Raw genomic sequence first — 24,366 nt, 5'->3', positions numbered from 1 at the left:
TTTCTTCATTTCTTATATCTAACATAGACTATTTTGTTTTAAAATAACATAAAATTAAATCAATATGATTCACTTGTAATATTTTTATTTTTCACTACTGAATAATACATAACATATTGATCTCAACATTCAAACAATTTTAATATGTTCAAATAACAACAATTCTTAGATAAAAACAAACACTATGACCATGCCACCATCACTTCTAAATTATTTATCCTAACTTACTATCATAATTTAATTAGCTAAAAGACTTTTTCTCAAGCTTAAAAACTTATACATAGAAGATTACGATAAATAATTTGAACATACTCTTTATTATCCTAAACAAACAAATATCTATCTTTAGTCTAGAAGGACCACATGCAATGCAAAACTCCCAACCTCCAATCTCCATGTATCAAAAACTTTTAAAAACCAACTAAAAAAAATGGACAAAAAAAACTTACTTTAATTGCTTTTTAAAGACTAAACTTACTTTGTTCTCTACTAAATTCTTAAAATAAACTATGATGCACAAATAAGATAAAAATAAACTATTGTTGGAGAGACATAGATTTTTGTGAAATGATTTAAGTTATTTCTCTTCTCTGCTCATACATTTTATACTTAAATTATAAAATATTAATTCTTTATCTCAATTATATAACTTTTACTCTTAAACAATTTAACGGCGGTTATAATTTTACCTTTCCAATGTATCACTACAAATATTTAAAAATTACATTCAATTTGCTTTCAATATTGAAAAAATTAATTATCACCAAAGATAATTAACAAAAATTACTAAATTAATAATAATTTATATTTTACATTAGTTTACACAATATTAATTAATATTTATTTTTATTCAAACCATTATATTTGTTTACTTTTTTTATAATGGAAAATTAAAATTCTACTTTTCCTCATAAATTTTAATTTAAAAAATTCCTTCTCTTTCTTCTTAGAAACAATTACAAAGGCAGAGAAATCAAACCATGAGTCGGAATTCAGAAAATTGAAGTTCAACCGGTCTATACTAGTGTTGTGCAAAGAGTTGTCAAAACGGATAATCTAATTTGGTCTAACTCGATTTATCACGAGTTGATTATTTAGTGAACCAACCCAATCTGGTTCACTTATTTGTGAACCAAAAAAATTTGAATCCGACCCGACTCATCACGGATTGGTGAGATTAAACGGGTTGACTCATAGACTCACTTAATTAAAAAAATAATTTTTTAAATTTTATTTAGTCAAAACTAAATTACAATTATAATTAAAATCTAAATAAACTTCAATATATTCCAAATACAAACTAAAATTACAAAAATACCAAATTAGCTATGTGTTGACTATAAAAATAACCTAACTTAACTTAAATGCAAAATCCAACTTAACAAAAAATATTTGCATAATCATCACAGATTCAACCTGAATGAGCTAAATAAAAAATTAATTATATTAAAATTTATAAAAATATTTTGATCCAATCCAACTCAAATCCACGGTCGGTGAATTTTACTCGCGGTTTCTCTGGTTGTGCATATTTAAAAATTCAATCCTAATGAATACGTCTAAAGGAAAATAAAATAGAGTGTGGAGGTCTATTCAGGAATTTTTTAATTAGATTTATTTTCAAAAAGATAAATCTATATAAATTCAGCACAGGCATCTCCTCTGGTCCACTTTTTTTCTTTTAAATATTTCAATTGAACCTTTTATTTTTCTGGAAGCAACTCTCGTCTTGTAACTATTGGCAATTCTCGTCCATGTCTTCATGAATTTCTTCTTTTACAAGAAAACATGTGCAACAGTTGCATTCAACATTTTGACTTAAGAATTTAAATAAACAATATTATTTCCGCCAAGAAGAAAAATAAAAAAACTGTGGCAAAAAAACTACTACATCTCAAGGGTATTTTTAAAACAAATAAAAAGATTACCAATATCAAGGTTAAATATATCCAATAAACTGATAGCTCACACTGCAACAAAACAAAACTCATAATAACTAACTGTTTCTTTCTCGTTCACCAAAAACACTGTCTAGTTGTCTCTTACCACAACAACAAATTTCTGCTTCTATATGATGGTAACAAACATGTTGTTCGATTCATCTTCAGACACATATGGAGTAAGTTTGTCGGATAATAGAGAAATGATTAAAAATGAAAACAAGTAAAAATAAAATAAAACAAAAATTATTGGAAAAATAGCAAGTAAAAATGAATGAAAAACAAATTTTAGTTGTGTGCGTGGCGCACACGAGACTTAGAAGAGTGAATGGGCATAAAATTTCTAAATATGAATTTGATGATTTTGGAAAAATCAAAGTTGCACGCTGAGGACACACGACACCCACAAGTAAGTTGGAGGAAACAAATTCCCAATTTTCTTTCTTTAATTTTCATTAATTATCTGTCACAAACCAAACCTCATCCATGGCGTCTCTTCTCCGCTGCAACGGTCTTTCCCTTTCCCCCTTACCTCCGCAACCCACGCGCCGCCCCAAATCCCTTCTCCCCCAAACCCTAAACATCAAACCCCCAAAACCTTCGCGCCACGTTACGGTGCGCGCCGAGGTCAAAGAGACCGCCGCAGCAACCGCCACTTCCTCCGACGAGAAGATCCGTGAAATCCTCCGCAACCGCGACTATGATAAGAAGTACGGATTCAGCATGGACATCGATTCCTTCTCAATCCCTAAAGGCCTCTCGAAAGAAACCATTCGTCTGATCTCGTCCCTGAAAGAGGAACCTCAATGGATGTTGGAATTCCGCTTGAAGGCGTTTGACAAATTCCTGTCCATGAAACTCCCTACCTGGTCCGACAACAGGTATCCTCCCATCGATTTTCAGGATATCTGCTACTACTCGGCTCCCAAGAAGAAACCCTCTCTGCAATCCCTCCAAGACGCCGATCCCGAACTCCTCCGCTACTTCGACAAGCTCGGCGTCCCTCTCAACGAACAGAAGCGTCTCGCCAACGTCGCCGTCGACGCCGTCCTCGACAGCGTCTCCATCGCCACCACCCACCGCAAAACCCTCGAGAAGGCCGGGGTCATATTCTGCTCCATCTCCGAGGCTATTAAGGAGTACCCCGAGTTAGTGCGCAAGTACTTAGGGAGGGTCGTGCCCTCCGATGACAACTACTACGCCGCGTTGAACTCCGCCGTCTTCAGCGACGGGTCGTTCTGCTACATTCCCAAAGACACCAAGTGCCCGATGCAGATCTCCACCTACTTCAGAATCAACGCGCTGGAAACGGGGCAGTTTGAGCGGACTTTGATCGTCGCCGACGACAGGAGCTTTGTGGAGTATTTGGAAGGGTGCACTGCGCCGTCTTATGACCGGAACCAGCTCCACGCGGCGGTGGTGGAGTTGTACTGTGGGGAGGGGGCGGAGATAAAGTACTCCACGGTGCAGAATTGGTACGCTGGGGATGAGAATGGGAACGGTGGGGTTTACAATTTTGTGACGAAGAGAGGGGTTTGTGACGGGGCGCGGTCGAAGATATCGTGGACGCAGGTGGAGACGGGTTCTGCTATCACGTGGAAGTATCCGAGTGTTGTGTTGGAGGGAGATGACAGTGTTGGGGAGTTCTATTCTGTTGCTTTGACGAATAACTATCAGCAGGCTGATACAGGGACCAAGATGATACACAAAGGGAAGAACACAAGGAGTAGGATTATCTCCAAGGGTATATCGGTTGGACATTCCAGGAACTGTTATAGAGGGCTGGTTCAGGTTCTGTCCAAGGCGGACAATGCGCGAAACTCGTCTCAGTGTGACTCCATGCTTATTGGGGACAAAGCAGCTGCCAATACCTATCCTTACATTCAGGTTTGTTTTTGCTTTTCTTGTGTTTTGTTTGTCTTGCTGGAATGATTTTAGGTAGGTTGTTTTGATAAACAAAGTGGTATTGTGTGATTTATGTTGCTGACTTTACCTACTGGAATAGGCTTTTGTTGTAGCTGTTGGTTGGAATCAGAGGAAATGTTTATTTATTTATTTATTTAGATAGAATAGGAAGGGGTGAATGCAAGAGGATAAACAATAGTCTAGAACTAAGGAAATCATTATTTTGGACTTAAGAATTTAAGATAGGATTTGGCCTTTGATGGTATTGGAGTTTATATCTAAGCTTGTTGTTTAATCTATCTTAACCGTTAGTAGAACCCACACTAATGTGCGGTCTTGTGAAACTTCACATTTAAAAATGTTGAATCCTCAATGAGAAGGAATGTGCCGGAGATTTGATATAATCAAACTAAAGTGGAGAGAGGGTTTGTAACGTTGAATTAGACTTACACCAGAGTTTTGGTTACAAAACCAAACAGCAGGTCATCAATTTTTTTGGAGTTATTCTTTCCAAAAGCATATTGTTATGCAGTTTCCCTGCCTCACCTAACCCGCATCACTTCCCATTTTGTTTTGTCTTTCTTTATTTTCTCCTGCTTCCATATTTGCCATGATACTTTTGTTTTGCTAAAGCAACCACGATTACTTTGTAGGTGAAAAATCCAACGGCAAGAATTGAACATGAAGCCAGTACATCCAAAATTGGGGAAGATCAACTGTTCTATTTTCAACAAAGGGGAATAGACTATGAAAAAGCAATGGCCGCAATGATCTCCGGATTTTGCCGTGATGTCTTTAATGAGCTTCCTGATGAATTTGGTTCCGAGGTGAACCAACTCATGAGCTTGAAACTCGAGGGCTCAGTAGGTTAAACAGTTTGTTAAGCACATTATTTGGAATTTGCTCAGGCCATTTGTTCTTGAAGTTGTACAAGGCCATAGAGGTGCTGCATTCGGAAGGATGTGTACATGCTGTATATAGATGTTGTCTTCAAGTTTACCACAAAAGGGCCCTCAAGCATTACCAATTTTCTACCTTAATAAGTAATCACTGTAATCCTATAATTTTGTTTGTGGATTTACTCTGGATTACTAGTTCTTTAATGTAACTCAGTGTTTTAGAGGTATTGACAGAATCTGTTAGTATCATGGCTTCAGCAGGTACTGGTGGTACATTGTTATTTCCTTTACGAGGGAAAGACATATCCCACGTTGTCATAATAAAATAATATATTTCTACATTCACAGCCTGACTGTTCAGTGTCCAGTAATTCTGTCAAACCATAATATCAGAATTAGTTCTAAATATGCAGATCCTGACAAACAGGCTGGTGCTTCTTTTTCAGATATTTGGTAGAAATATTGCACACTTTAATTCATTTGGAGCATTTCAATCTGTGTCATTCTACGTTGAACACAATTTCAGGATGGGTGGTGGAAAGTGAAATCTGTAACTAATTCCAGTCTGTAAAGTGAATTTTAAGCAACCTCGGCCCTTTCGTTTTCTATCTTCTTACTTTGCAATAAACAAATGTTCATGAATTAATGCATTCAATTGTTCTGATAAGGTAGCTCTAAGTGTCTCATAACTTACCAAAGTTTTACTTAAGCTCTTTCCTAGTGATTTCTTGTGTATACATAACTCTGATTCTCTGTTCCACGTGATGGTTGTCCTTCTTATTCAGGTCAAATAGATTACAATAGTAGGATTTGGATACTTCCATGTGCAATTGATACTCTTTCTTCTCTTCTCTGTTTGTTTAAATATTGTAGCCATGTTAAGGTTGGAGATGTTATAATCGAATGTCTAATTGTGGATTTGAGCATTTCTTTCAGTGGGATTTATTATGCCTCCCAACACCCTTTTCTTTTTTAATCCACCCTTGGTTAGTTCACCTTAGCAGGACCACAAACAAAGTGCCATCACAAGTGAAAAAAAAAATGAAACTCAAGTATTTCATGATATTTTGAAGAGAATTTAGTGAAGAGATGCCATAATAATAAAATATAACAATGAAATATGAATTAATTTTATATAAAAAAATAATAATACTTTCAACTCAACTTTAAAATAAGAAATTTCTAACCTCTTTCCATATTATTTAGTTTTTTTTTTTACTCGATCTGAGATTATTTTTAATTTTGAATTCTATAAAGTCATTGATATAACATTATGGGTATTTTTTTTTTCGTTTTCTCTTTTGAAAGACCTTTCACTTACACACCTTTTTTTTTTCTCACTCAACTGATATTTTATGACTTTAGTTTCTTAGAAGGACCTGAGTAATGACATGTTTCATTATAGTAAGATTGTAGTTGTTTATATGCCTTGGAGTTTAGAGTTGGCACTTGTACACTAAATAACCCACTTCTCATTAAATTAATAAAGACCTTGATGGAAGAACCAACATGCTCAATAGTGAAAAAGTTTAGAAACTTGAATGTCGTGTTTTTATTCTGAATCTACCTGGTACAATGATCCATTTTTTAAAATTCACTAAAATTATTAAGAATAATATGGGTGATTACCTTCCTTCTTATTAGGATTAAATGTAATTAAACTCCAAACATTTGATTTTGAATTTATTAAATATTTATTTCCAATATATTAATGACTTTTTACTTTATTAGTTAAAACTTAATTGTAGAGCTGTCAAAACAGGTAACTCGACCCGACCTTGCTCAATCCACCACGGGTTGATGATTTAGTGAGTCGACCCAACTCGGCTCACTTTTTAGTGAACCAACAAAATTCGAACCCGACCAACTACGGGTTAGCAGATTAAACGGATTGGCTCACGAGTACACTTAATTAAAAAAATACATTTTTTATTTATTTTTCATTATTTTTCAGTTAAAACTAAATTATAATTCTAATTAAAATCTAAGTAAACTTTAATACAATCCAAATACAAACTAAAATTAAAAAAATACAATTATTTATGTGTTGGCTAAAAAAAACATCATGTTCCAAATGTAATACCCAACTTAATAGAAAATACTTGTGTGATCCTTTTATCTGCGGGTTGGTGACTCAATCGAGCTCACCACAGGTTCAATCCGAATGAGTCGGGTCAAAAATCAATTTGTATCGAAATTTGTAAAAAAATTTCAACCCAACTCGAATCCGTGACGGTTCCAACCCATTTTGACAACTCTACTTAATTGACATTTAAAAATACTTCCAAACTTAAAAATGTTGGAAAGAGAATACCTAATTGAAGTTAATCTTAATTAGGCGTTTTTTAAACTCTTCCTGTAGCGTTGATTGAGTAATTATAATTAATTGTTTGCAAAACTAATAAATATGAATCTACGAGCAGTTTATTTTAACTGAACTTTCATTTATGGCTTTTTAATTGTTAGCTTATATTTGTTTAAAAAAACTATTAACTCTCCATGTATTGGTTTTTTTTTTTTGGATGTTTTACTTTGGTACCATGTAGCAGTTCTCTAAAGATTAATAAATTATTAAATATATTAATATACAACAGTTGAATTTAAAATTCATGTTACCAGCAACGATAAAGGACAATGCTAAATTATTCCCATCTTTAATAAGACAACAATAGTTTAAACTCTAAAAAGAAACAATCCTAGGAAAAAGACAACATATTCAACTTCCACATTGAACAAATTGCAAGTCCTCATAATTATTTAAAAAAAAAACACGATTAGTTCAATGCATATTAAACCTAATTGTAATTAGTTAGGCCATGACCTATTGTGTAGATATAGAATCTAGGCCAAAGAAAAAAGAAGAAGAAGCAATTATTGTTTATGAATTCACTTTTAATTCGAAATCTCAATACATTAAACTTATAATTTTTTTATGATATTTAATTTTATTATTTTTATATAATGTGAGATTTAAAATTATATTTTTGTATTATTTCCAAGAATCATTATACGATAATATAAAGAAGACTTATACAAGATTACTTCTGGTATTGTCTTTCTGATTTTGTTTTTTTTTTTCAAGTGTAAGAGTTGTGAAGAATGACGTAGATGAGTTGTACAAGATCTCTGTTATTCATATTTAAGTCTTACTAGTGAAAAAAAAAAATGAAAGTTATTACTTTAGGGGCAAGCAAGCATTGCCACACACAGAAATGTGGTGCGTAGTTACCAGCTTTTCTTTCTTTTTCTATCCCCGACATGCTTTTTCACTTTTCCTATCTACCATTTCAGTGCACTCGAATCTTTCTCTACCAACCGATCTCTCTCTCACTCTCACCTCTATTTTTTTTTATTTTTTTTATAAAAATTTCGAAAATTAATTTTTGATAATTTTTTTTTATAATTTTAGGTGTCATTTTCTAAGTGATTTTTTATTTTTTTTTATTTTCAATATTTAAAAACTACATAAAAAATGACAAATTATGTTGTAAGAAAAAGTTATCAAAATTTAGTAGTCAAAATATCATTGTTCAAAAATTTCAAACCAAAACTTATCTACAGATGTAAAACAACGAGTGGAGAATGATGTTTCGTGTTTTTTAATTTTTATGTGGGTGGCTATAGGTTTATCGTTTTGTTCAATTACTCTTATATTGTCATGTTTTTTTTTTTTTTTTTCTACTTGTATTCGTTTGCTTGTCTTTTTACCTTGTTCTCTTCTGTGACATTGTTTTGTATTTGATTTTTAGTTATTTTATCTCCTTTGCGATCTGAGCATGTTTTGTTGTCCTTGTTTACAATTTAATGATTTTTTATGCTTTAATAATGTAACTTATTCTTCTACTCTAAATGTGACAAATTGAGTGTTTACTTACCAGATGGTGTTGAGATCATACTTTTTCAGAAAATCATACCAAAATTAGATGAGAACTTTTGAAATCATTATTGCTAATTAAGTTGGATGAGGAAAGGAACAATCGTACACTTTATGTGAAAGGTGAACTTGTAGTTGTTGTCGCTTCGCATGATTATGAAGGTTGTCAATTAATGGTTAATTCATTAGCAACACAGGAATATAGAATGGACCCACCATATACAAAAATAAAGAAAAAGAAAAATACTTGTCATGGGATATATCAGATTCTGAGTTCAGTTAAGAAGCTCACGTTATGTGATTTTTTTTTTATGACAAATGCTTTAGTGGCGTTAACGTGAAGGCTATGAAAAGTCATTCTTCCACATTACAAAAGAGCAGCAACAACACGACTTCGTTTTCTTCCATTCCAAACTTCCTTGCTGTTACATTGTGTTTTGGTTTTCCTTGCAGTTGCAAAGTTTGAAGCTTTTTTACATAACTCGTCACCAGATAAGTTTATTTCTCTTCCCAAATCCTGGGTTTTGTTTCACCTTTTCTGAAGTCTGTCTCTGAAATAGAGTTTGTATTCGCTCAAACAAATAATAATTGAGAGAGAAGGATGCGTCTGTGTTGAATATCTGTGTCACTTGAACCATTGTGACAAGAGGACAACCCAGTCAATTTTCATTGGCACCACTTTGAGATTTTGAACTTGTTCCAGTCAAAGATTGCTTGATTTTTGTTATATTATCCACCATTTCCTTGGGTTTTGGATGATGCCATGTTAGTTATATCTGAAGGTCTTTCATGTTAGATTGCCTCTATATTTCTTTTCTTTTTGGAATACCTTGTTATTGGTTTTCTTGTGTTCTTGGTTTGACTGGAATAAACTGAGTAGTGTGGTGTAAGAGTGGGAAAATGGGAAAGAAAACGAAGCAAGTAGGAGAGACAAGGGAGGATACTAAAATGGGAGATAGCAGTCCCAAAGCTTATGATAATGATACTATGGTGTTCATATCCATGTCTCAAGAATTGAAGAATGAGGGAAACAAGCTGTTCCAAAAGAGGGATCTAGAAGGAGCAATGTTAAAATATGAGAAAGCCCTGAAGTTACTTCCGAGAAATCATATTGATGTGTCCTATCTGAGGAGCAACATGGCTGCATGTTATATGCAGATGGGGGTCAGTGAGTTTCCAAGGGCTATTCATGAATGTGATTTGGCTCTTGTAGTGACACCCAAATATAGCAAAGCACTGTTGAAGAGAGCAAGGTGCTATGAAGCTTTAAATAGGCTGGATTTAGCTCTAAGAGATGTCAGCACTGTTCTGAAGATGGAACCAAATAATGTCATGGCATTAGAGATCTCAGAAAAGGTGAAAAATGCACTTGAAGAGAAAGGATTGAGAGTTAACGATACAATAATTGAGTTGCCTCCAAATTATGTTGAAACTCCAAGTGCCTTGACTCCAGAAAAGGTAGTGAAAGAGAATATGCGGAAGAAGGGCTATGAGGAGGAAAAGAAGGCTCCGAATGACAAAATTCTAGAAAGGAAAACCGAGGAGAAGAAGATCAACACATCCAAGAAGAAGAAGGCCAAGGAAAAAAATGATGAGAAGAAGGCTGATATAAAGGAAGTTATAGAGGAAAGAAGTAATGGTAGAAGGGAACGTGTTCCTAACAAAACAGTTAAACTTATTTTTGGTGATGATATACGGTGTGCTGAACTTCCTATCAATTGTAGCCTCTTCCAGTTGAGAGAAGTAATTCAAGATCGATTCTCGAGCCTAGGAGCTGTTCTTGTCAAATACAGGGACCAAGAAGGTGATTTAGTCACAATCACTTCTGACGATGAATTAAGAAGGGTTGAAACAGGATCTCATAGTTGTATCAGACTGTACATAGTAGAAGCCACTCCTGAGCAGGATCCACTTTTTGAGAAATTTAAAGTGAAGGAGGGGGAAGTTGTTGGTATTAACATTGCAGTTGAGAATGGTTGTGTGGGAAAAGCAAATGGAACTGTTAGCTCTTCTTGCATTGAGGATTGGATAATTCAGTTTGCCAAATTGTTCAAGAACCATGTTGGTTTTGAATGTGACAGATATTTGGATTTTCACGAACATGGTATGAAGCTCTATTCCGAGGCTATGGAGGAGACTGTTACAGGCGAAGAAGCACAAGGCCTATTTGACATGGCAGGAGATAAGTTCCAAGAGATGACTGCTCTTGCATTGTTCAACTGGGGAAATGTGCATATGTCTAAGGCAAGGAAAAAGGTGTATAAAACAGAAGACTCTTCTAAAGAGCATGTATGCGAACTGATCAAGAGTTCATATGAATGGGCGCTGGAAGAATATTCAAAGGCAGGAGAAAAATATGATGCAGCCATTAAAATTAAGTCAGATTTTCATGAAGGATTTTTGGCTCTGGGGCTGCAGAAGTTTGAGCAAGCAAAACTTTTGTGGTATCATGCACTCAGTAGTAATGTAGACTTATTAACATTGCCTTCCTCTGAGGTTCTCCATCTTTACAACAATGCTGAAGAAAATATGGAGAAAGGAATGCAGATATGGGAAGAATCTGAAAAGCAGAAGTTGAGTAAAATGCCTGATTCAAATTATTCTATATTGGATTTGCAGAAGATGGGGTTGGATGGGGTTTTTCAAAGTATGTCCTTAGAAGAACTTGCAGCACAAGAGGCACATATGAGGTCTCAAATAAATCTCCTATGGGGTACCATTCTGTATGAACGCTCAATTGTGGAGTTCAAATCAGGGCTACCTGTGTGGCATGAAACTCTTGCGGCTTCAGTTGAGAAATTTGAACTTGCAGGAGCTTCTCCAACAGATATAGCTGTAATTTTGAAGAACCACTGTTCAAACAATACTGCAGTAGATGGTATGTTTTCAAGACACTAGAAACTTTTGATATAGCTACTTAGATATAATGCTATACATTCATATATGTTAACTTTTTCACTGTCAGGTCTTGCCTTCAAAATTGATGAAATAGTACAGGCATGGAATGAGATGTACAAAGCTAAAATGTGGAAGAGTGGAGTTCCATCATTTCGTTTGGAACCCTTATTCAGAAGGCGAGTTTCGAAAACTTATCATGCCTTTGAGCTTGCATGAGTTGAATATGTTTCTTCAAGCACTTGAAGAGTGACACGGCCAACAGTCACCATAGCTGCTTCTGTGCCTGAAATGCTATTGTCATCAGAAGGTAACTGGTTAGTTACTTATGTGTTTATTTGTGTAGGAAGAGTTTATGGCTGCATCTTTCAAAAGTGTCTTACAATTTCAGCGTTCATGAGTAGCTGTAGAAAACATTTTCACCTGCATAAAATGTTTTGCTGCTAATGGTTTTAATTTTTACTAGCTAAACTTTACGAGAGCAGCTTCTTTTGCAAATATATTTTACAACGCACAATTTCATGCCTATTTCTCGACCCCGTGACACTTCCTTGTAGTCTTTGGAATTTGTAACTAAACACCACAACAATGGAAACTCCATGACTAGTCATTATTCACCATGAATTTTAGATTTCTCTTATCATATAATGAATGTTGATATCATGTTGTATACACTGTCAATTTGTGCTGTTGTCGTTGTTTATGACCCCGTTTGTCTTAGTGGAGGGACCGATTATTAAATAACTAGTTAAATAATTAGATACATTGAAGTTCTCCAATTTGGTCCTAGAATCACATCATGTTTGTAAAAAATGATGTTTGGTATTCCACTGCAACTTGATGCTCGCAGAGAAAGGTTTAGTTATCTACATGGTTGTCATAGCTTAATTATATTATTCACCCTCCTTGAGTTCTTTTTGTACTTACTCTGTTGATAATATGATTATAGTCGTGTTTGATGACAACCTTGGTTTGTCTATGCTGCAGGTTATTCATACACATTTTAAGAATGTGGGTTCACCAATATACTAGAAATATTCTTTCAATGGTGTTTACATTTCCAAAATCAAAAGGGTCTAGAAGTTTCTTTACACCTTGGGAAGATGGCGTTGCAGGAATTACCTTTTACTTAGTTTCTGCTTTTCCTCATTTTCTTTGCCCCTCAATCAGTTCATAGATTTGTAGGATGTTAAATTTGTACCAAAAGCAAGCAACGGGAGATGCATGTTTCTTTATCTTCTGTTATTTATCGAGGTAGTCTCTTTCTGAAAGAGTTTTCCTCCTAGTGCGTTAAACTTACCCGTTGCTGTGCATTTTCTATTTAAATATGACAGATACATATATGTTTCTAATTTCTTCAAGAGTATGATTTGAATTCTAATTGATTAAAAAAATATTCATTAAATATTAATCTGATTTTTCCCTCCCTCAAAGTATGCTATTCTTGTTATTTTCAAAGAATATTCTGCATTATTAAATCTCAAATATTTAATTTTTCGCTAAAAGACTGGCATCGAATAACTGATTTTGACAGGGTTAAGTTAACAACACGAGCAGAATTCTATTTTCACTCAGCTGTAATTCCAACATTGCTATGCCCGCGGCCTGAGACATGGCATGACAATGAAAAACAGTAATATGAATTATAAAACATGGAATGCATCCCACAAATATCAGATATAAACATTAGTCAGTAACTAAAAGCCAGTCACAATTCATTACTTTACGATACAGTAATGAGCATCATCACTCTGGTCCAAACATCCACATACATGAGAATATGCACAGACAATATAGATAGCCCCATCAGGCATCTAAATTCAGGAGAGAAAGGGGGAAAGAAAGATATATGCACAATTATTCTTGGACGGGATAATACAAACATGCAAAATAAAGCATAATTACATTCTTGCATGCCAATTTTATGTACATTTTTCTTAACTATTCAAACAGTGGCCATAAATATGTACAGAGAATTGTTCACCAGATAGATAACAGAATTCTCTCCTTCTGGTTTATTCTGGCCGAAAGCTTATCAAGTTTGGAAGATCAGTCGACTGAAGCTTTTTAATTTCAGAAGCAGTAACCTTGCAAGACTCCAAGGTAAGACTGCGTAAATTCTTTAAAGGCTTCAGATACCGTAGTCCTCCATTGGTTATACGAGAATTTGAAACATTTAGCGACCGCAGTGCTGTCATGCCTGTATTCAGATATAAAAAGAAACATAAGATATATGGGTTAACAAAGTAAGACAAATTTGTATTTGATCCAATTACAGGGCAATTGGCACGTAACATGTGGTGCATAATTAAAATCCAAATTGAACTTGCAAGAGGTAATATATCATTGGCTATCCATTCAAGTTACAATTTTGTGTCTGTTTCCACCAAACATTTATTTTTGGAAGATGTTTATTGGAATATATAAAGCAATGAAGGGAAGCAGAAAATACCAGATATCAATTCCAAAGTTTTATCTGTCAAGTTGCAATTTTGGGACAGGTTTAGCTGTGTCAGGGAGACGATTTCTCTTATATTTTTTACGCCATCATCAGTTAATCCTCCACCACATATTTCAAGGGACTGCAGGTTCTTGAATGCTGCAAGATGGAGACCAAAATAGGAGCTAAAATTTAAGCCGGCAAGATAACCAGTAATCTTAGCACAGGGTCGTAAACCAGTATTTTCCCATTATTTTTAATCAGTGCTCATTTCTAACAATACACAACAAATGAGAAAAAAGGTGAGTAGGTGTTGAATGGTGTTTCCAAGTAGTACTCCCTCCATATATGGGTGTTTCGGTGTTTGCTCTCAAAGTATAGGCATAAAGAAATGAGCATGGATTTATTGCAGATTCCACTAAGTAAATGGTGTCATTAATTAAGTTAGCAAAAAGAAGAGAAATTAAAATATATACACACACACATAAAGAAACCAAATGTTCTATTTTACATCAATTCTAGAGGGGAACAGGTAAAATAAGATTGCCATCAAGGTCTACAGGCAGAGAAGATTCAACATCAAATTTGTATGTATAAGTGAAAACGTCAGAAAAAATAATCGACTTGCACTAGATAGCTAGATTTTCCACCGCTTGTTTCTCCAGTTAAGCAATTTTAAATTTATTTTCTTGACTGATTACATTTTCATGAAAAAAATCAAAGTGTGCAGCCCAATACCTACGTGATAATCATCAAATTTCCTAAAAAGAAAATGGCAAGAACCCCAATTATTATTGATGCACGTCCATTTCAAATGTAGACTACTCAGTTATATCTTATAAGTTAACAAAGTCAACTAGCAATTAGGTAGGTTAGAGAAATATACTGTAAGTCGTACATCGCAAATATGCAGTTCCATGGTCAGAAATGTGTGCTCCAAAGAGATCCAGTGTTACCAATCCACTCAGACCTGTTAAAGACAATTCCAGTGAGACAGCTAGAATTGAAGCAATCAAGCAAAATTAATCACATAGCCCCAAATAGAAAAGGATCAATACCCCAACTTTTTTCAAATATTTATTTTACTATAACAAACCATCATTGGCGGATGATTTTAAGGGGGATTTAAGGGTTGGAAAGATGCCGTGAACCCCAAAATATTTTAAAATTCTAATTTTTTAAATTTATACGTATGTAACAGTGAGGATTAAATTAGGAGGATTTCCAATCTCTTTTAACTCACGTCATTTAAGTTTAATAAATATTAAAACATAAAATTAATTGTAATAAAAAATAAAAACTGATGAAATGGATAGAATACAATAGAAGACTTGTTTGTTTTCCTAGCCTACTTAGTTCATTCCCTTTCCATTAAAAAAACAGACTTGTTTTTATTTACAATCTATTGTATTTCATTCCTGAAAAGAAAAAGTAAAACAAACTCATTGTTACCAGTCTTTTATCATCTGTTTTATTTCATTTCTGAAAAAAAAAAGTAACACTGAAAAATTATAATAGTATTTTAATACATGACCTTTCAAGGTTTTTCATGCAATTATATATATATATATATATATATATATATATATATATATATATATATATATATATATATATATATATATATAATATCCTAAGAATGTTTGGAATATAAGAAGTTGAATAATTATATTTTATCTTCTTTTCAAGTTCTTTCCCTATGACTCTAACTAATTTAGGTAATGTGTGGTTTTGTAATTTAATTTTTCAATTTCTGTAATTACGTCAATTAAGCTCCTCTGTCAATTTCCTCTTACTTAAAACTTTCAAATTATTTACTAGTTGAATCAAATAAATCATTTCCAATAATATAAACTCCCCAACTAAAATACAAAATTTCACCAAAAACCAAAAAAGAATCCAAAATTTCCTTTTCTTCAAACCCTCATATCCCATTACCTACCGAGTCCTTTTATGCTTAACAAATTTTCACTTTATTTCTGACATCTAAAGTTTTAAATATTCCATATCCTAAATCAGTCATAAACCCCTAACTGTTTGAATATAAAATAAGATTTGAGGATTTTAAGTTTTAAAATTAGAGGAACCTGATTTGTTTGGAGAAAGTCTTGGGAAACTAAAATCACAAAGTCTCAACTAGAGGGATGAAGGTGTAGTTAAGCCCAAAGAAAAAAAATAAGTGGATAGATGAAAGTGAACATGCTTACCGATAAGATTCGAAAGTCCGTTGTCAGTAATCAGTCGGGTGTCCAGGTTAAGTGATTTAAGTTGTGTCAACCTTGACAACCTTTTCAGGCCATTATCAGTTACTGTAGTAAATGACAGATTTAAATCTTCGAGTTTATTTAAACCTGGATAAAAGCAAGAACCACATAATCAACACATGCATTTTATGTATTGTCAGTAAAGTTCTCCAACAGCACACTGCGTGAGTGTGCAATTGTAGATGTAACTACAAAAAACCTACACAAAACAGACATGCATTTTATGTATTGTCAGTAAAGTTCTCCAACAGCACATTGTGTGAGTGTGCATTTGTAGATGTAACTACAAAAAACCTACACACAAACAGATAAATAAATTTCATATTATGACAGCGTTTAGTTTTAATGAATGAAGTCCTGAAACCATATAATGTTTTGAATTAAATTAAAATCTCATAAACAGCAACCTCATCCTAGTAATGCAGGGCCAGATTGGTAACACTTACGATTTAAATTAAAAAAAATCACTCATATTTGGGTAACTCAAAAGGGATTTCTAAAATTTATCTTCCAATTGATAATAAAACAGTCTCAGATTCCAAGACAGTCTCGGATTTAAAGCAATAATGGTATTAAAGTAAACAGTTTAAATTTTCTTACTAAAATCTGACATGTACAAACTAAATAAGGGGTTATGATATATAGAATACCTCAGACATAGCATTAGTAAGTCGATATTTTCTAACCATGAGGATAGTCTAATTTGAATTTGGTCTGCCAAAAAACTCAAAAATAAAATTTGTATTTTAATTTGAAAACCATATATACAGGATTGTATCAACCAACCTGATATATAACGCAGCCCGCTATTCCCAATGTCAGTGTCAGACAACACCAGACTTTTCAAGAGTGTGAGGCCTGAAAGAACAAATAACTAATAATTTCACACCATAGGTGATACTTCAAATAAAATTATTTAATTCCTAAAATCTCATTTTCATAACCAAAAGTTTCCCCCCTCAAAAAGCATTTTGATGGAACAAATTGAGGAAATTAAAATAAAAATTATAAGCAAAACTGAATTAAAACCACCGGTGACCAGACCAAGCACGTGTGTGTGTGTACACACACACACACACACACATTCTAAACACAATGTTAAGGCTAAATGCTAGCTTAAATCCCCACGACAATTTTATAAGTGCAATTCAGATATTCAAGTTGGAAGATGCAAAGTTTCACATACATGGATCTTACCATCTCAATTTTTATTGTTTTACAAGATACTTGGGTTTGAATCATCAAAATATGCCATTCAATCATTCAGCTAAAAATGGCAAAAAGGTATATAAAGCCTCAATGCCTCTTGTCAAATCGCCAGGCACAGATCAAGAAAACTTTGAACTAGTATGACAAATCTATTCAAACTTTGAACAATGCAATGACCATATAAATCTAACAAAAGGAAAATGGTTAAATACTTAAATATAGTGCAAACCTGTCAAATTTGCAAGCCCATCATCGCCTATCCTGCAAGAATCCAGATTCAAATACTCCAAATTTGTTAAACCTGTAAAAAGAAAAAAAATATTTAGGGATAGTGAACATGCTGTATAAACGATGATTGATGATATTCAACGTCCCAGTAGCAACAATGTGGAATATAAAAACTACTTGTTGAAGGCCCATGAGCACTTAAAAATTTTAAGAGTATAAATATTATGCACCTAATAATTTCCAGGTGCTTTCCAATTTTCAGTTTCGTGTGCCCATTTATATGACTTTTATTAGAAGTTACAACATGAGAGAAGGATAAGATATTATCGAAAAAGGATTTTGTGCAGATGCTATTAACAATAATAACTCATGTACTACACATTAACAGCTACTATAATTTATGATGAATAATGAAGCGAGATATTTGCAGCTAAGATTAGACTTTCGTATTTCCTTTATTTACAATACGTTCACTTCAAAAATTGAATTAGTTCATTAGACATCATCAGTGTTTGATGGACTCTTTAGGAAAATTCAAAATGTATAAAAAGTTTCTCACCTCTCCTTTTGGTTTGTAACAGTCAGGACATTGCAGATAGAAAAACATGAAGATTACATAAAAACACAAAGATAAAAGTCTGCAGAAATAGTGCAAAAGCACTAAAAAAACGAGTTTTTATTGATTTAGGGAAGCAGAATGTGGATAAAATAGTCACTCTTATGAGATATTGATATTTTAAGTACCTTTCAGATGAACTAAAGATGAGTCGGTGATCCTGTTAAAAGCCAGGCTTAACCTCTTCAAGCTTTTAAGACCTGCAGAAAAGGGACATGCTGTAAAACCAAGAATCCAATGATTTGCCGTCCTTAGAGCGAGAAGTAAGAACATGACACCCTAAGTCCTCAAACTGGGTCATTTTATATCAAAATTACCAGCAATTTTCTCAAATCCATCATTGGAGAGACCACATCTGCTGAGATTTAAGCATGCCAAGGAAGCCAAGGCTGTATCAAAAAAATATTGTGTTAAAGATCTAATTAAGAGAATGTAACCATTGGAATACTAAGAAAATGAGTTTCCAAGTTCAAACATAGTCTTTGCCTTTAACAGCAGTTGATTGCGTGCTGGACTAGTCAAATCCTTAATTTTCCAAATAAAAATGACAGGAAGCTCATCAATTGCAGAGTAACTTCCACAAAATAAAACAGCTGTCTAAACTTGAAAAATGAAATGAAATGTCACTTCAATGAATAAATTGAGAATCGATTTTTACCATGAATAGACTCCAAGCATGCACCAGTAAGATTGCATCCTTCAACATTTAATGTGGTAAGCTTCCCCAAACCTGTAAGTAGAAAGAAATGCCTAGATAATGTATAATGTGGAAAACATAATAACCTGGAGCAAACAAAGTCATGAACTTATTCAACATACTAAAACTCTATTTTGGTGATAGTAATGATATGATATTTTCTTTTGAGAATGGATATTGACAACTACAGATGTTATCATGTGTGCAAAATAGCAGCAACGGTCATAGTGTCTTATGACACTTGTAATGGATGACAAAAACTGGAAATATACCTTTTAAATAAGAAATCCCAATATCAGTTATACTGCTGTTGGAAATGTGTAACTCCTTCAAATTTATAAGCTCTGAAACATTATATGTCAACAGTCAGCACAAAAATACCAAGGCCTAGCTTCCTGATTCTAGAAGTAAAAAGAACTGATGATAAATGCGGCAATTGATTTAAGTTGCAAAACCACATGTTTCAGTATAAACTCACGGGTGTATTTTGCATGTAACTGTTGGGTTTGGGTGCAATTGTCATCCCTATTCTGAAGTTATGCATTGGTGAAGGATAGTATTTTTCAGTAGATAATTTCACATGCATCCCCACTAACAAAAGACAAAAGAAAAGTTGTAGAAGTCCTTTTTATAAGAAATTTCACCCCAATCCAAGGCAGCCAATCTTCCTCTAACTCAGAACTTGTAAGTATTTACAAGTACCTCAACCGAAGGAGACAAGTGGGTCCTTAAACCAGGAACTAGTCAAATGCTAAACCTTGTGTTGTCCCATTCAACCAACCCGTCAGAGTTAAATTTTCTAGAAGTCTAAACCAAAAATTTCAGGAGAAATATTGCTGCATGTGCAGTTTAAAAGTTTGTCTGGTGTATTTGCTGAAGAAAAATACCATATTTATCCGTGCATTTTTTAATCACCTGAGCAGGCAGACACATAATAGATAGGTTTTTGCGTAAGGCTACTCTTTGGTGTTCCACTCATGATAGCTTTAAGGGGGGCTTATTACTAGAGTGAGTGGAGAGCCCAGAGAAAAAAAGCACAAAAGAAAAAAAATAGAAAGTCAAATTTGGAAATCAATGTTCCCCCGACCCAGTTTTTGGTTATTTGCTAACTAGAAGTGAGAATAAATGCAAGACACTAGATTACAATGCCATGAAAAAGCTGAGGTCACATAACTAACAAATGAACGAGACACAGTAATACTGCCTTTGTACAACATAAATAAACCTGAAATGCAATAACTATGATAAAAACCATATCACCTTATGATCAGTACCTGAGATAGACTTCATGTCTGAATCCGTAACACATTTACAGCATCCAATATTGAGGTACTCAAGCTTTTTCAAACCTGTATTATTGAAACACAAATTAAACCTATAACTTAGTAATTTCACAATCATGCTGTATAAAAGGGCATTCTAAGTAGGATATCATTTGCCAATATCTGAATAATGAGCTCCTTAACTTATACCCCCCTCCCCCCATAAAACGATTAAATGAAGTAGAACTTGTCATCACCAATAAGCACAGGCAAGGCAACAGCAACCACCCCAATTAACCAATAACGATGAAAATCCATCATCACCTTAACTTCAAAGTCATGTGAGATTGATTATAAAATATCAATTACATCAGAATTAAGTTAACTTGCATTGCATATAAATGACCAAAAATGAAGGATAGCAGCAACCTTTAAGATGAACAAATCCACCGTGAATTTCTGAACACCTCTCAAGGTCCAACTTCTCTAAATTAAATAAGTTGGAGAAAGCGCGCATTCCATCAGGCTTGACACTGCTGCTCTTCCTGATACTCAAGGTATCCAAGTTTGAAAGACCTACAGAAACAAATTGGCATTCTTAATCGTTTATATTAATCAGACAGAACTCTTAAATTAATCCATTTGTTACCAAAGATTCAGAACAAATAATGTTATTCAAATCATAGCGCGCAATTCCAATTTTACATAATGTTCAATCAAGATTTATTTTCATCATTTATATTCTACAGCCATTATAAGGAAAAATAACATTAATTAATCTAAGAATAATTATGCAGGGTATACCACAAGCAAAGACGCAAAATAAAAATACAGAAATTTTACTTTAACTAATTTGAATGATTTGTATGTTCATAAAAAAACTATACGTGTTCTGGTCAGAAAAACTGATCACAAGAATAGTAACTATACCACTAATGTGCTTGAGCCCATATTCTGAAAATTGATCACAGTAATTGAGAGTCAATGCTTGAAGATTTGAGCAATCCTTTAGGAGTCGTAGTCCATTATCTGTCAACTGAGAACCAGAAACATCAACTGAAAGTAAAGACAACCCTTGGGAAGAGATGACATCCATCCAATTATCATCCACTCCACTATATTCACCCAGGTCAATATCCTGCATGCAGAGCAAATAACATATAAATAGGGTCATATTTGTAACAGAAATTTGTATGCAGGAAAGTAGGATCAAGGCAACGCTTCCAATTTCACCAAGCATCTAAACCAGTACCTGAAGAGCACAATCTCGGAAAGCTTCGAGAGAAGCTTCTGTCAGGCAGTGAGAATCGACCAAATCATTGAAGATCTGCTGGCTAATGTCTCTTGGAAGAACAGAAAAGGAATCATATTTGTGAAAATCCTGTTATAACTCAAAACATGTGAATCAAGTAACCATGTAAGGTAAAAAAAATAACAAAATCAAAAAAAAAAAAAAACAAGGTGACAAAAAACATGCACCTCGCGTATCCTGTTTATGCACAAATCCATGAGGGAGGGACAGGTTCCCACTCCGGGACATTGATTGGACTTGGAACGTAAACTCCTGGGCCTCGACCATTTTATGCTGCCACTTCTACAATACCTTCCCGAAATTCCTCTATGTAAATCATCTTCAACCACGTGTTGATCTCTCTTCCGAGAGCAGATACCCCCCATCACTCAACTGCCGATAGATATCCTCCGATCACATACGCATATAAAATATGCCAAAGAAAGTCAAGCTCCCATCCCACTTCAACGATTTTCTGGTGTTGTCGGACTGAAATGCATGAACAAACACATCAAATAAATTAAACAAACTCTGTCAAACTAACCACAGTTAATGTTTTGGGGGAAAAGGTCACCGCAGAATTACTCATGTTGATCATTGATCCTTGATCAAGCAACCACACCACAATTAATTTCGACCAAACAGAATAATATCAAACCCACAAAACACTAATAGTAACAGACAAAAAAATCAAAAAACAAGTCGATTAACTTTTACGGCAACTGAAATTAATTTATAGGTACTACTACAGTGACCACCAGGAAGAGAAACAACACTGAAGAAAAAACTACTTCACGATCAAGATGATTCCTCCGTTATTATTATTATTTAAATTGTCAGTGTAGAGAAGCAGTGACTGGACCTTCTTCCAGGAGAAGATAAAGTAATCTTAAGGTTTATCGATTTTTTAGCATTATTGAAAACACGAAATACGAAAAAAGAAAGTGATGGTGTAGCGTTAGGTTTGATGAGAGACCTTTGAAACGGAGAAAGAGAGAGAGAGAGAGAGAGAGAGAGAAGATTGAGGTGTGTAACAGAATCGCGACAGAAGAAGGATTTTGTTGAGAGAGATGAAATTTGGAGAAGAGAAAAGAAGAGAAGAGAAGAAAAGCGTGAGGAAGTGAAGCAGGAGAAAAGGAGGGTGATAGAAGACACGTGGCAGTAGGAGCGAAGTGAGAGAGTGTAGAGATAAGAATAGAGGAGAAGAGTGGGGTCATACTCGTGCATGCGGGTCCCACGTCCGCCCCTTCCGCTCTCTCACTCTTCCTCTTTCTTCCCTTCTATTATTCCCATAAATCCCAAATAATTATCTATAATAAATTTAATATATCAAAATTTTGAACGTAAACATATTCTAATTTTACGTCAAAATTCATATATTAATAAAAACGTACTTAACCTTTATTTTTATTTATAATTGATTTCCTCTTCTTTAGAAAATAATACACATGGAGAAGTGTAGCTTCAAATGCAAGAATGTGTCCTAATATCTTGATCTTCCTACAAAACCATGACAAAATCAAAGTTTAGATTTTGGTCCAAGTTCTATGAATCATGAACAGTGATGCATCAAATCAGCTTTTGGATTCTGAAAATGTCTCACTCTTTTACACTACAAATTTCAATGGCTCCAAAGGTCAAACTTTCAAACTCTTCATTATGATCTTCCTTATATTTTATGCATGTCTGAAATGTTTCATGTTGTAAAGTTAAGTTTTTCTGTTAATCTAAAGAAACTTTTAAGTTTTTGTATAGTATCTTTTAAATCATTATTTATGGTTTTAGATGTTACTACTACTGTGTTTTTTATTATTACTAAAAACATTGTTAATTAATAATATATGAATCTTGGTAAAAAAAAAAAAAACTCTTTCCAAAAGGGTAAAGAAAAAGTCATACATAAACTACAGAAAATATCACTGTGGTTGAAATCACTTTCCCAGTTCATTGTGCTTCAAGTCACATTCAACTAAATCATTATTAATTTGTGTGATTAAGCATGTTCACACACTTGGCTTGAATACTAATGCTTGTAATTAACGCTTAGATACTATTAAACATTACTTTTCACATAAACACCAGAAAACATCTCAGTCAGAGTTAACTTGACAGAAAATAATGATAAAATAAATTATAGTACATATGAACCCTACCTTTATAATCCTTCATCTATTTTAATTTGGTATTTGTAAGGTTTGGACTATTGACAGAAGTTGCATGTAGTTTTATACATATGTTTCATATTATTTGGATTGAAATTTAAGTTTTATTTCAATAATATAAATTTATCTTGGTATATATTTTTTTTATTAAGCATGATATGGAAACCAATGTCTAATTTTATTTGAAGAATGAAAAATAATCCGTGTTATTTTTATCTTAATTTTCTAAAAATATCTCTTATGACAACAATGACAGCTTACCTTGCATTTATTGTCTTCTTCATCTGTCTCTTCACTTCATTAAAGTGTCCATTATCATTATCTTATCTTTTTTTTTCTGATAAAATCAAATTATAAATTTTACAAATAAATTTAAACTTTTACAGAAAAAGTTCACCCGAAAAAAGCTCATTTAAAGTTTGTTTGAACATATTTTCTATTAGGACTTTTAAAGTGGAAAATAATTTTTTCTTGAAGTTAAAATGAACACAAATTAAAAATAAAAAATAAGGAAAATTATTTCATTTTTTATATTTTTTCTTGTAGAAAAGGTTGAGAAGGGAAAATATTGAGTTAACTTCTTATAAATCATTTCAAGCAATGTAAATAGTTAACCTAAATTTGCATGACAGTAAAAATAATTTACATTTAAAAGGTAGTCAAATTGATGTTGTTTTGTGTTTT

The 24,366-nt window shown here is 33.6% G+C and overlaps 3 protein-coding genes across 3 annotated transcripts; 2 read left to right on the top strand and 1 right to left on the bottom strand.

Moving 5' to 3' along the window:
* The first annotated feature begins 2,320 nt into the window (after positions 1-2,320).
* On the top strand, positions 2,321-5,089 carry ABCI8 (ATP binding cassette protein 1). The gene is made up of 2 exons (XM_028063482.2): positions 2,321-3,827; positions 4,499-5,089. The coding sequence occupies exons 1-2, from the start codon at positions 2,427-2,429 to the stop codon at positions 4,715-4,717; spliced, it is 1,620 nt and encodes a 539-aa protein (XP_027919283.2). The 5' UTR covers positions 2,321-2,426; the 3' UTR covers positions 4,718-5,089.
* Positions 5,090-8,629: 3,540 nt separating this feature from the next.
* PHOX3 (Octicosapeptide/Phox/Bem1p (PB1) domain-containing protein / tetratricopeptide repeat (TPR)-containing protein) lies at positions 8,630-12,918 on the top strand. Its single transcript, XM_028060506.2, has 3 exons — positions 8,630-11,496; positions 11,584-11,823; positions 12,501-12,918. Exons 1-2 carry the CDS (start codon positions 9,519-9,521, stop codon positions 11,730-11,732), a joined length of 2,127 nt encoding a protein of 708 aa, XP_027916307.2. The 5' UTR covers positions 8,630-9,518; the 3' UTR covers positions 11,733-11,823; positions 12,501-12,918.
* A 289-nt stretch (positions 12,919-13,207) lies between these two features.
* On the bottom strand, positions 13,208-22,651 carry LOC114175724 (uncharacterized). Its single transcript, XM_028060508.2, has 16 exons — positions 22,497-22,651; positions 21,709-22,009; positions 21,482-21,610; positions 21,160-21,367; positions 20,659-20,805; positions 20,242-20,316; positions 19,240-19,311; positions 18,929-19,000; positions 18,588-18,659; positions 18,399-18,470; positions 17,656-17,727; positions 17,004-17,075; positions 16,161-16,304; positions 14,852-14,923; positions 13,966-14,112; positions 13,208-13,713 (listed from the first exon to the last, which is right to left on the bottom strand). The coding sequence occupies exons 2-16, from the start codon at positions 21,904-21,906 to the stop codon at positions 13,529-13,531; spliced, it is 1,737 nt and encodes a 578-aa protein (XP_027916309.2). The 5' UTR covers positions 21,907-22,009; positions 22,497-22,651; the 3' UTR covers positions 13,208-13,528.
* Between the last annotated feature and the right edge of the window lie 1,715 nt (positions 22,652-24,366).

The sequence above is a fragment of the Vigna unguiculata genome, chromosome 3 (genome assembly GCF_037176805.1).
Source record: "Vigna unguiculata cultivar grain cowpea cultivar isolate G323 ecotype 2 chromosome 3, ASM3717680v1, whole genome shotgun sequence".
NCBI classification, from domain to species: domain Eukaryota; kingdom Viridiplantae; phylum Streptophyta; class Magnoliopsida; order Fabales; family Fabaceae; genus Vigna; species Vigna unguiculata.
This window is presented reverse-complemented; position numbering and strand designations above follow the sequence as displayed.